At 42.3% G+C, this 13,812-nt stretch overlaps 1 protein-coding gene across 1 annotated transcript in view; it reads right to left on the bottom strand.

Moving 5' to 3' along the window:
* Positions 1 to 2,367: 2,367 nt before the first annotated feature.
* igf2bp1 (insulin-like growth factor 2 mRNA binding protein 1) overlaps positions 2,368 to 13,812 on the bottom strand; it is a 64,387-nt gene continuing 52,942 nt past the window's right edge. The window contains 4 exon segments of the mRNA XM_064315029.1: positions 2,368 to 9,619; positions 11,784 to 11,897; positions 12,794 to 12,925; positions 13,078 to 13,152. Coding sequence (XP_064171099.1) covers positions 9,461 to 9,619; positions 11,784 to 11,897; positions 12,794 to 12,925; positions 13,078 to 13,152 — 480 coding nt within the window. The 3' untranslated portion in view covers positions 2,368 to 9,460.

The following is a 13,812-nucleotide window of genomic DNA, read 5'->3' as shown; positions in this document are numbered from 1 at the left end:
ATCCCTTGGCAGTGATACTTATTTGATTACAACTTTGTCAATCTCCAGCTCTACTGGCATTTGCTTTCCATGCTAAATGCAATTTGTAAACCACTTAGGTTAAGGGCATATGCCATTACTAAATTGTAAATTGCAGAGATTGCAAAAATTATTTAAATGCTCCCATGCAATGTAACTTTTTTTGTTCAGCATACCTTCAAGAGACTAAAGGACTGGTCAATCACTTGGTCACCGACCACTGACATTCTTGCTATGTTGCCTAGGTTGCATTGATTTGTCTCTTTTGAATGCTCCTGACTTCTATCAGGGACAGTGGTCACATAACTAACAAAACAAGAATATTAGTGATGAGTGACCAGGTGACTGTAAGGTCCTCTAGCCTCTTGAATAATCGCTTCAGAATAAAGAAAGCACTGTTCATAAAACCCATCAGAAACATTGAGCATCACTGTTTCCTTCATTTGCCTAACTTTACATTACATTACAGGCATTTAGCAGACACTCTTATCCAGAGCGACTTACACAACTTTTACATAGCATTTACTTTTCATCCATTTATACCGCTGGATATATACTGAAGCAATGCAGGTTAAGTACCTTGCTCAAGGGTACAGCAGCAGTGTCCTTCCCAGGAATAGAACCTGTGCCCTTTAGGTTACAAGCACAGTTCCTTACTCATTATACTACTCCACCTAAATGCAGCAGACAAAAAATGAAATGGAAACAGGACCCTGAAGATGATTTATTCCAAAATGAACAACATGAAAATCCTCCATCTTTCTGGCATTTAGAGAAACAATGCAAACTGGAAAAGAGCTGGGTATATCACCATGACTACCCTGACCCCCTTTCAATAGTGTTGTCTTTTTTCCTCTTTCTTTTCTTGGACTTCATTCTGGATAATGTTATAGGTATAGCTGTGCAAAATAGGTTATTTGTTTGTATGTTGTTGTGTTACAATTTGCGGTAGGTGAAAGGTGGAACATGGCTAGAGCACGCAGGAGTACTGTCGTGTGTGACTGATGGGTAACTTCAGCGAGCAAGAACACAGGGAGAAGGGGATGTGGTCTTGAACTACAGTACCCACAAACTATGAGACACTAGAACATTTTATGGTTGTTGCTCAGGGTGATTGGACACAAAGATCAAAACAGCTTTTTATTCTTGTTCCTTTCGCTGCCCTGCATAAGAATCCTGACTTTTTTTGTCAAAGCAAGACCAAAAAACAAAACAGAGTTGTTTAAATAAAACAAAAAAACAGATAAAACCAGGAAAAAGGAAAGCAAAAGCCTTTGCATTTAAAGATTACAATTTCTTACCACAATAGATAAGCCATCTTAAGCAAATGTACTTTTACAAACTGGGCAAAATAAGGAGGCTTAAAATATCATTTTTAAAATGTAACATTCTGCACATCATGTATTAATGCTGTAATTTATTAAGCTGTAATTTATTAAGAAAAAGTCTATGAATATTAAATAAGCAAAATAAACATACAAAAGTAACTCTTTACAGTACTGTATAATGCCTGTGTGAGTAGTACAAAAGGAAGCAGGTCAAATAGAATAGTTTTGTGTCCATTGCAACTATGGTTGTTTTTATGGTTGATTGGTTTTGGGTTGAACCTCCTGTTCAAAAATAACAGGACCAACAGCCATTCTCACATTTGTTGTTGTAGACCAGGGGTAGGCAACCATTGTCCTGAACTGCCAGGGGTGTTTCTGGTGATTCTGGTATGCCCTTCATACAAGATACTGACTACATAATTCAGACCCTCACATGAATCCATAAATACAAACTCAGACCCAAAACCAATTGAACAATGAAGCTAAAATGAAACCAGAAAATCTGAATCTCCTGATCTGCTTCCTACCTTTCTGAAGACGACCCCAAAATCAGGTCCACCATTACACAGAACATTTTTAAAAATAACTAGATAAATAAAATGAATGGACTAATTAATTTATACACATCCATCCATCCAGTATCTAACCCACTTACTCCTGGTCAGGGTCATGGGTGGTGCTGGACTCTATCCCAGCTTGCATTGGACGAGAGGCAGGAATATACCCTCGGCAGGTCACCAGTCCATTGCAGGGCACACACACATCATTCATTCACACACTCATACCTACGGGGAGTTTAGAGTCCCCAATTAACCTAACCTGCATGTCTCTGGACTGTGGGAGGACCTGGAGTACCTTGAGGACACCCACACGGACACAGGGAGAACATGCAAACTCCATACAGAAAGGGCCCGGCTGGGATTCTAACCCAGAACCATCCTAATTTACACACAGAAAACAGAATTAATGAAAGGCAAAAGAAAAAGCCGGTAATCTGAAATGACCCACAAGGACACACGTGTTCCGGTTTCTTTTCTTTTAATAACACATTCATTTCTATGGTCTGTTTGCTTACAAGGAGTTAAAAAACAAGTGATGATAAAACTATCAAAGTAGGCCAGAGATGCTGAGACACATGAAGACAAAAGGAGATGAAACAAGGGCTCCCTTGCTAGTGTCACAGGCAAATAAACGGGTCTATTCTTTCCAAAAACAAATCTTTAAAATATCATGCTGCTCTGAAATATCTTGCAGAGTATTATGTTGCAGTTCACAGAGATAGTTCTAATGCATCCAACACAAGAAATACAATCCCATGTCATTATTTTTTTAAAAGCAATCAGAAACAAACAAAAGATGAAGGATGTGAGGTTACAAATATAAGTCTAATGAACAAATGCATTTGAATAATGAAATATAGCAGTTTCTCTTTTAAAAAAGACTAATTTTCACCTCTCCAATTTTAGTTTTTTTTTGTAATTACCTTTTCAAAACCCTAATAATGGAGAAAAAAATAATCTTTGGAAGAAGTAAAATCGTTTTATTTTAGACTATTACCTACAGTATATGGAGATGTGACTACCCAGTTTTAATATTTATTTTTCATTTTAGTTTTTTTTTTGTTTTGTTTTTAACTTTTTTGATGTTTTTAAAGTATTATTTTACTATTTTGCTATTTTTCCTAAGAGGTAGATCAACAAAAAAATTACACAATTACAGGTATTGTGCCCCTTGATTCAGGGAGTGAAAATGAAGAGAGGGATTATGGGAAGGGGGCAGAGCCATGAAGGGAGAGATGGGAAGGGGGTGGGGCTGGCAGAGACCCCACACAGGGCCAGGTGAAGGTCACAGCCACGCGCCCTGTTCCAGCAGGACCTCCACCACATGCCCCGCAGGATCCCCACACATCCCCACACTCTGCGTGAAGAGGATGACTGTGCATGCACTGAGAAGGGAATCCCTGGAGGAATGGCACCAGATGTTTGCGACAGTCATAAGTTTACTCACCAAACAGTAATGAATGAAATTAATCTCAGCAGCGTGGATGAGTAAAAACGTATGTATTTACATCTTTTATCGTTTTAGCCAGCTAAGTGGTCTTATCTTAATTAGTTAGCTGGTCATTTCTAAAGTCGGTTAGTTAACTATTTCAGAGTTAGATTTTGTTGCTTGCTAGTTAGCCAAGGTAACTAGTTAGCCATAATAACTCGGCCCATTAACTGCAGCTAGCTACAGCTAACCTTCTTTGCCGTCTTAACTGCTGTAGCTAGCAAGCCAGATCAAGTGGGTCACTCACTTTAGGGGAAGGGGGGTTTTATAGGGATGGGGGGCAGAGCTGGGAGAGGATTGTGGGAAGGCAGCACAGCCCTAAGGATGAGGTGGGGGGGAGGGAGATAGGTCAGGGAAGTAGCTGACATATGGGATGGTTTGCGCAGTATTGAGGATGCATAACAGACAGGTAGCATGGTTTTACTGTGAGGTACAGATGCATTCAGGATGCTCAAATCTTCAGCATTTATATTCTACCCAGATGGATGGCTCATTACACAAAGTGATTCTGATGCATTCTTCCAGTGCAAAATGTTCAACTCAATTTGGAGGTGGTCCAATAACAGCAGGCGATCGATGTGAATCAACCCCGAGGCTAAATCGTACCCGACCCATTCGATGCCGTTCCACCACCACACGCCTGCCACAGAGTACCAGCCTTCAAACCTTTTCCACTCGGGAGATTTCCATCAGAATGACTACCATATTCAGCAGCTCTCCATTTCCCGATTCCACCATTCTCCTCCATTTACTTCACCCAATTTCAGCCAAAGCCCTCCTTCCATTCTGTTCACACGTCACACCCCTCAGCCCCCCCGCAACTTCATTGATTTTTTAAAAGGTTTTTTCCAACTCTGAGCTGGAGAGATAACTTAAAATCCAAAATGCCAGAAAAAATATAAATAAATGAAATCTAAAAGATACTGTAACATGCATTATCCACTATTTTCTGGCTGCAAAAAAAAATAAAAAATAATATTGTGGCTAAGTCATGAGGTAGCGTTCCAAGTTATGTGTTAGGTTTGGTTTTTCTTTGTAGCACCTGTTGCGCGTCATTGTGCGACGTCCAGAGTGTAGAGAGTGAAACTGTCTGAATACACCATGACTCAAATGACATATTCCTGTACAGTACCAGATATCAAATCTGCTGTTGTTACTGCTGTTGTTGTTGTTTGAGTGAACCATTACATTTTTTCTGGAGGAAAAAATACATGCTCAGATTGGTGGATGATGTGTACATTTTTGTTAAAGTTAAAACAAACTATTAGGAGTAATGGCCACTGTAAATAAGCCACATGCCAACAGTTTAAGTGTGACTGTCACTCGTATGCATAAATGACAGCTTGTGTAAATTTGCCGTTAATGTCAATGGAAATGTATGATGTAGCACATGCAACTTATAGCTTTGTAGAATCCTGGCATTTCGGTTGAGAGCAAGCTATTCATGACACAGTTTGAGTGCAGCAACATCTCCATTTTACCAGTTTATCCACTGCAGCTCAAACATGATTCTTTACCTAAAACGGTGTTTGGCACAGTCATTACTTAGTCTCGCAACACGTGCGAGCCGATCGTTAGTAATCCATTATAATTAATAATTAGCCATTTTTTATGTGTGAATTAAAATTTTTTAAAAAGAACCGATTGTAAAACTACTCCAAGCTATAGAAATGGAAGTCAAATAGAAAGGTCATACAGAAAAAAAACGGTTGAACAGAAAATGAGAAAACAGGTACAAATGAAGCCAAGCAGAGAGGTAAACTCAGTAGTGATCCACTACCCCTGAAATAACTTGCTCAAAAATAATTTGATATTCAGTCCCAATTTCATATTGTGTAGAGAAATGTTCTCCAAAAGGATTGAGGACAAGGTGGGAGGAGCAGGGTGCTTGGCAGAGGAGAAAAGGGATGGAACAATGTTTCAGGTCCTGAGAGAGAGGGAGGGAGGAGGCACCATCTTCCCTCCAGGGAGATATGGACAGTGTTTTCAAGCCATGGCAGCACTGAACAGAGTACTGGTTTACCATGTTGTCATTTAACTGACGTCTCCGCCAAATCTTTCCACAAAATTAGAGCAAAGAATCCCCCCCTCTCTGTTTATTAAATCTATCCCTCAAGTATCCCAAAAAACATGCCAATATTCCCCTAAGATCTGCCATTTTCAAAGTCTTCCCAGTCCTCTTCCCCTTCTTCTGGAAAAAAAATCCTTCTCTATTTTTGTCTCATCTTATACAATTCCAGGACTTTTTCAGTCATCAATTCCCCTACCCCATGTTGTCTTTTTGTTTTTTGTGTTTTTTTTTTTGAGTTTTTTTTTTCTGTTGAAACAGTAAGTAACCAGATGTCATATCCAAATAAAGCTTGCTGTGTAACAAGATAACCACGAAAAAAAAAAAACATGACAATAGACAAACAATCAAAAAGGCTGCAGTCTGAATACATTACACTACGTCTTGGTGTCTGTGAGCAAAGCTCTGTGGTTTTGAAGAGACACAAATGTCATGGTTGAACCTTTTTAGTGTGACTGAGGCTTCTGACTACTTTAGCCTGTAGCTTGGGCAGCGTGTATCATGTGCTCTGGAATGTGCACTTTTTAAATACATGAAAACAACAATTAATTATTTCCAATATAGTAATTAGTACTTCTCACAAGGTAGCAATATGTTTCTGGTTTTGAGCTTACTTGTTCAACAGGAATTTCAGAATCGGGGTAATGTCCATTCACTCAAACTCATGAGCACTGATCAAAATATTTCTGTCAAAAATTCCAAAATTACATCCAAGGCTGAAAGTCAGCCAGCCTTTTCACAACAAAAAGGTCCTACCAAAAAAGTTCCTGTCTCTTCAAAAAAAAAAAAAAAAAAAAAAAATGGAATTACAAGCACTACAATAGACTTTTCCCTGTGGATGGTATGCAAGCACACGAAGCGGTCAGCCCAGCCGCGGATGAGGTGGTAGAGCGCAGCAGGCCTTAAAAGATGCAGTCTGACAGGGTCACACGGTGGTCTCGTTTTGTCTCGCAATCTTTCCTCATCTTTTCATTTTTATGTTTTTTAACAGTAATTTTAAAAATACAAAACTTTATCATCTTTTTTTAGCTGCTCCTTTACATCTTATGTACAGGTTAAATCTATTTATTTATTCCATTCATTCTTTATTTTTCTCTTTTTTCTTATGTTTTGTAGCTAGTTGCTCCCACTTTAAAAAGTTTTAGAATATCCCCGATTTATTTTTTTTTAAATCATAATAGTAAAAAAATAAAAAAAGGAAAACCAAGGCCATAGGTTCTCTTTAGACTTTTTCCTGTTTTTTTAACCCGCCCCCCCTCCCCCAATGTCCCTCACCCACCATTTTAAACATTTATACAAATGAATAAAACACACACACATACACATGCATACACAAGCACGCACGCAAACACACACACACACACACACACACACTGCTCTCTGTCTCACTCCCTCTCAGGTACTCAAACACACTCAGACAGAAAGACAGCACATGCGATGGGGATGACAAAGCTGTTAGACTGGCCAATGAGGATTCACATTCACTGTGTGGAATTCCAGGAACCCCACAGGATAACCGAGTGTTTGCCATTGCACACCTGGTGTAATGGATGGGCTAAGTATGTGACATGGGCCCTTAGCATATCCACTGGCTGACTGCAGCGTCCAGCAATGCTCCCCTCAGCCCAATGTGCTGGTTCCTAGTTCAACCCAAAGCACACTTCTACAAGATCCAGAAGCCACTCCAACGATGGTAACAACAATACCCAGAGCCAAATACCACCATGCTCTCAGTTGTTATTAGCATCTAAGTTTTCACATGGGAGCTAAACTTTGGGGGCATTCTGATCCAAAAAAAAGAAAAATAAAGAAAACAAACAAAAAAATACCAAAGCAACAAGACAAAACCTAAAAAAAAGATACTTCTCATTTTTTTCTTAAAAAAATAAAATATTCAAGACTATCAGCTTTATATAAAACACCAGCAAGCGAAAATGAAAGGAACAAATACTGAGGTAACTTCACCCTGAGGTAGGTTTTTTTCTTATTTCTTCCTATATTCTTATCATATTGGTGAAATCTTCCAATCTTTTTCTCATTTTGGGAGCTCACCAGCAGAACGTGTGGAAATTGAGAGAGTGAGAGAAGAAGCTATTCCCATGTGGCTAATGGTCTCCAAACGGACAGTGACTACTCTGTGCTGGGGGAGGACAAGAAAAGCCATGGAGAAAGTGCATCGATGCAGACATTCACGACTTGAAGTCAAGAGACCCTGGTCTGCCGACCATTTAAGGCAAACAACGGGCTTTGTTTTTTGGGTCACACCCATCTCATTAAAACAGTGTGTAATCGCCATAGAAACCTTCTCTTTCTGCCTTGCTGTGAGTCTGGAGCTGGTACATCATCATAAAAATTCAAAGGAAGGACTACAGACGCGTCCTTCCGCTAAACACGTTTGTCATGGTTGAAGTTGTAGCCTGGTGGTACTGAGAGTCCTCAGGTGCTCTTGCACAGGGAGGCACTTCAACGGGGGGAGAGTCCCTGAAAAAAAATATCCCCCAACTAAAGAAAATGAGGTAAGTTTTAAAATTTTTTTACAGTCTTCCTCACTGAACAAGTTGCTTTAAACAGACAGACAAAAACAACTGAAGATCATCCGATTCCACAGTTGATGGGAGGGGAGATCTCGTAATGCATCTCCTGGGCATGGATGTTGGGTAAAAGCAAAAACCAGGCAGAGGAGGAGTTGAACCCCCCCACTGCACCATAAAATGGGTCATGCTCAAAAACAACAAGGTGATGAAGTCAACGGACCAAAGTCCATTACCTCAGCTCTCTGCCCTGGGGACCAATCAACCAATCAAAGGTCAAAGGAAATGGAAGCCCCGCCCCAGAAGCTCTGTCCCATTCCGACTCCTCCCTACTGGTGCTTGTGGGGCTGACGCATGTGTGTGTGTGTGTGTATACACACATAGATACACACAAGTATCTTGGTGGCGGTCAGTCACCAACTATATAATTTAGTTTCACTCAATTTAGTAATCTTTAGAGCTGGCTCCTGCAACCAGAACAGCGGAGGCAGTTGTGACCGAATTCTCTCGCTGCTCAAACCGTCAGCAATTCCCAAAAATCGTAACCTGTGACAGGGCTGGGGGGGGGTGGTCAATCCCTCCCGCCCCACAATTTTTGCGATCTCGGATTGGGGTTGTCCCCCAGCGTCACGAAATGCAGCGTTTACTTTCGAATTCACACAATTATATTTACAACATTTAATCTCTCACTCTCTTTCAACTCTTGTTCCCTTTTTCCCCCTCCCTCCAGCCTTTTTTAAAGAGGGAGCTCAAGAGCAGCAAGAAGAGCTGTGGCTCCTCCCCTCATCTCTGATAGGTTCGGGCAGGTCACCTGATCTCTGACCTACCCTTGGAAATTGCTTCTCACCCACTCTCTCACCTCTCCCTCACTGCCCTTTACATATAAGTTCTCTGTATTATATATGTATGCGCATATATATATATATATATATATATATATATATATATATATATATATATATGTGTCTTTTAAAAAAACCACCCTTGAAATCAAGAGTGACTGGAAATGGCTTCTGATTGGTGGGTTCAGTGATGAAACTGAACCTATCAGAACGTGTTTCAGCGGGAGCTTCCCTAACAGCTGAGAGTCTATGCAATAGACTTTTACAAGGCCGACAATATCCTACAGGCACGAGCAGCTTGTTTTCCAAAGCACTCCAGGGGGCGCTGTACTCTGTATTTCCAGCCAATCACCTCAAAGCTCCACAAGCCCCGCCCCCTCCCTCCATTTCCAGTCACTCTCTGGCCTGTCATCTGGTCTCTGTTTTCTATCGTTTTTGTACCAATTTTTTTTCCTTTTTTAAATTAGTTTTATTTTTTTCACCCTTCTCTCACACAACCAACCCCCCCCCATCCTCCCCCCCCCTCTCTGTTTGACATGCATTCCTCCCTGTCTCCCAAAGGGTCTGCGTCTCTCTCTCTCTTCTTCTCCTCCGGCTGCTGTCCGTCCAGAGGGGCCCGGCCCCTCACTTCCTGCGGGCAGGCTGGGGGTCCTGGGCCAGGCCCTGTGGGGCCCCGGGGTCCACTTGGGGCTGTGAGTGGGGTCCTGGGGGCCCGCCCACACCCCCTTTCTGCTGCTGCTGTTTGACCTGAGTCAGAATGTCCCGAATCTTCCTCTGCGCCAACTGGAAGGGAGCGAGAGGGCAGAGGGTGAGTCCATCTGTCCATCTGCCCATCCATCATCCATCAACATCCACACATCCATCCATCCATCCATCATCATCCATCTGTCTGTCTGTCTATCCACAATCATCCACCCATCCATCATCACCTATCCATTGATGCATCCATCCTTCCATCCATCCATCCATCATCATCCACACATCCATCCATCCTTCATCATCCACCCATCCATCACTGTTACTTGCTCTGCTGTTTTTAACCAGTTTGAGCCTGTGTCTCTTTCTCTTCTAAAGGAGATTATTGGTCATATGAAACCTTCAGCTTGTCCCACAGATGTTGTCCCCCCTCACCTTTTTAAAGAAATTTGTGAGACTATTGGTCCAAACATCCAAATAATTATGAACAGCAGCCTCGCTTCAGGTGTTGTACCAGCAAATTTTAAGCATGCAGTAGTGCAACCATTGATCAAAGTTTTTCTGTCAGCCTTGGTGACTCTGTATCCTCCTCAGCGCCTCTCGCTTGTGGAGTCCCTCAGGGATCTATTCTTGGGCCAATCCTTTTTTCCCTTTATATGCTCCCCTTAGGGTCCATTCTCATAAAATATGGCATCTCGTTCCACTGTTATGCAGATGACACTCAAATTTACCTGCCTTTGAAATGGAAAGATGCAAACTCTTTAAAACCATTGTTGGACCGTCTCAAGGACATCAAAGCTTGGATGGCCTTAAACTTTTTTTATTTTAATGAGAGTAAAACTGAAGTCCTGATATTTGGACCCAGTGGTGCCTATGATGCCCCTCATATGGACCTGTGTTCCCTGGAACCATATGTAAAACCCACTGTAAAAAATCTGGGTGTGATAATGGATAGGGATTTTAAATTAGATAAACATATAAACTCAGTGATCAAATCTAGCTTTTTCCAGCTGAGGCTCTTATCTAAGGTCAAGTCCTTTTTATCATTTAGTGATTTTGAAAGGGTTAGACCTGCTTTTTTTCAGCTGGTCCAGAATGCTGCAGCTCATCTTTTAACAGGGAAACGCAAGCGAGAGCACATTTCCCCCGTACACGTTCCCTCCCTTCACTGGCTCCCTGTACGTTTTAGGACTGATTTTAAAATTTTGCCTACAAATCATTAAATGGACTAGCTCCAACCTATCTCTCTGACCTTTTACAACCACACGTCCCATCAAGGTCACTCAGGTCCGCTGACCAGTTGCTTCTGGTTGTCCCAGGATCAAGGTTGAAGCAGAGGGGAGATCGCGCTTTTGCAGTGGTAGCCCCCAAACTCTGGAACGAGTTGCCTCTGCATGTTAGGCTGGCCCCTACCCTGCGTGTTTTTAAATCCCGTCTTAAAACACATTTTTATTCCTTGGCTTTTAACACAGTATGAGAGTTGCCCTTCTTTTTCATATTACCTTATTGTTTTTATTATTTTATTGTCCTTTTGTCTTTTAAACTGGTCTCTGTGTTTTTATTGTGTTGTTTTAGGGTTTTGCTATTTCTGATTGTAAAGCACTTTGGTCAGCTGTTGTTGTTTTTAAAGTGCCTTATAAATAAATTTGGATTGGATTGGATCCATCATCATCTATCCATTCATCCTTCCATCCAACCATCCATCAGTCCATCCATCCATCCATCCTTCCATCATCATCATCCATCCACCAATTTTCTAAACCACTTATTCCTGATCAGAGTTGCAGTGGGGGGGGCGGGAGCCTATCCAGTGCAGTGGGAAAGAGGGAGGAATACTCCCTCGACAGGTAACCAGTCCATCGCAGGGCACACATATTATTCACTCACATACTCACACCTATGGGCAATTTAGAGTCTCCAGTTAGCCTAACCTGCATGTCTTCGGACTGTGGGAGGAAACCGGAGTATCCGGAGGAAACCCATGCGGACATGGGGGGAACATGCAAACTCCACACAGAAAGGCCCTCTGTTGGGATTCGAACCCAGGACCTTCTTGCTGTGAGGCGACAGTGCTATCCACTGCACCAGTGTGCCTCCCAAGGGTGAGTCCTGGCAGCCAAAAAACCCGAAAAATATGGCTCAGCACCCATCTGGGACAGCCACCCGCTTGTAATCACAAAGGTCGTGGCGAGTTGCCAATGTGCGGCAGTGGTGGGGTTTCCCAGGCAACAGAGCAGCTAGGTGGTCTCACCTGGCTTGCATAGAAGTGCCCGATGATCTTGACAATGACCTGGTCGTTCTCGTCAGGCGTCTGTTCCCGGGGGACCACAACCTCTGCAGCGGTCAGGTTCTGCAACTCATTCACCTGCAGGAGAGAGGAGGCTGTTCACACCACTCCGATAGTTCTACCTGGTCAGGAACATGCAGTCAGTGCTCTGGACCACAGACCACAGAGACCCTCGACCTTCAAACATATCTGAAATGTCTCCAAGGGTCATTCTATGAAATATGACCAGCACCTGAGCTCTATTTGGTTCCATCAAATAAACTGACAGAGGGTTTAACATCTTGCAGTAGGGCTATCCATGATGGCTTCTACAAGGCAGACCTTTCGGCACTTGAAGCATCCATTTTAGATTTGGCTTTTTCTTGGTCTCCCTGAACTTCTGAGTTGACCTTTTTGAAGGAAATGATCCTTAATGGTGCCGTAAAGTTGATAATTTTCCATTCATTTAACAACAGATCTCAAATTTTTTTTCTGCAAAACTTTTCTGTTGCTTCTGTTCCAAACAATTTCACTCATTTCCTACACAAATAGGACAAAACTTTTGCATTTAATAAGTATTTAATATTAAAGAAAACTGGGACAATGCCGTTCTGGCTGGTATGCATTTTGTTATCCTTATACATCCATTTTCATTCAAGCTAAACTGAAATTGGGAGAAAAAAACACTTCAACAAATGAATGAAAAGCAAAAAGCACTATATGTGGTACAAAAGAAAAACCCTAAAAGTAATGATTGAATAAAGCTTAATCAAACCTAACCCAGTAGCTTAATCAAACCTAACCCAGTAGCCTAACCAAACCTAAACCGGTAGCTTAATCAAACCTAACCCAATAGTGACCAGCTTGAACAGACCAGGCTAACACTTAGTACAGACAGTGCGCTCACACCCACAGCAAGCCCCACCCACAGGGGACCGGTAGACAGTGTGCTCACACCTACGGCAAGCCCCGCCCACAGGTGACTGGCGCCTTACCGTTTTCCCCCCCTTTCCGATGACTCGGCCTGCGGCGGTGGCAGCCACTTTAATGTGCGTTTCCAGCTTCACTTCCTCTTTCGGACCAAAGAAGTTCTCCTCCTTCAGCTTGCCGTAAATCCTGCCCTGTGCCTACAGGGGGCAACCATGAGACAGGATCGGCAAAGACATGAAAAAAACTGTTTATACACAGACCCAACAACACAGTCACACAATCATACACACACTATGGCTATAAGCATACAGAGGGAATGGGGGTGTCAAGCTTGCTTAACGGACCGTACCTTGAACTGGGCCTCAGGGGGTCCGGTCACAATGACCATGCGCATCTTTGAATCGGGTGCCTCGGCAGGAGCGATCTGCATGGGATTCAAAGCACGGTCATTCCACACCACATCATCAATCAACACGACTGAATCACCAATCAATACGACTGAATCACCAATCAACAGGACTGAATCACCAATCAACACGACCGAATCAGCAATCAACACGACTGAATCACCAATCAACACGACTGAATCATTGGCTCCTGAATCCGGCAGGCAAACGCACTCAATGCTTTCAGTTATGGCAATTAGCCGCTAATCTGATGCACTCAGTGTACCCGCAGTATGACAAATTCTGAAATTTTCCTGTTATTACTTTTTAATTCTGACAGGGGATCTATAATCCATCGTAATACAAATGACGTTGCAGGAACGGCTACTAAAAAGATCAAATGTAATTGTTTTATCCAAATGGAATGAAACGCAGCTATGATCAGCGCTTTGAGGCGTTACAGCCTGTCCATCGAGGACAGAATAATCAATGATCTAGTAATAATATTTCTACGGTCTGAATTATGTACAGGAGTCAGGCTAAGAGACATGCGTCCAGGTCATTACTTGCATTAGAGTGGGGCATGATATCGCCTTATTAAACCAACTGCTGTCTGGGAGAGAGAGACAGAGAAAACATTTATAGCTGTGTGCATGTGTGTGTGCGTGCGAGTGTGTGTGCGCATGCGTGTGTGCGTG

Source organism: Anguilla rostrata, chromosome 17 (assembly GCF_018555375.3).
Source record: "Anguilla rostrata isolate EN2019 chromosome 17, ASM1855537v3, whole genome shotgun sequence".
In the NCBI taxonomy this organism is placed as follows: domain Eukaryota; kingdom Metazoa; phylum Chordata; class Actinopteri; order Anguilliformes; family Anguillidae; genus Anguilla; species Anguilla rostrata.
Note: the sequence above shows the minus strand (reverse complement) of the source record. Positions and strands in the feature narration are given on the sequence as shown.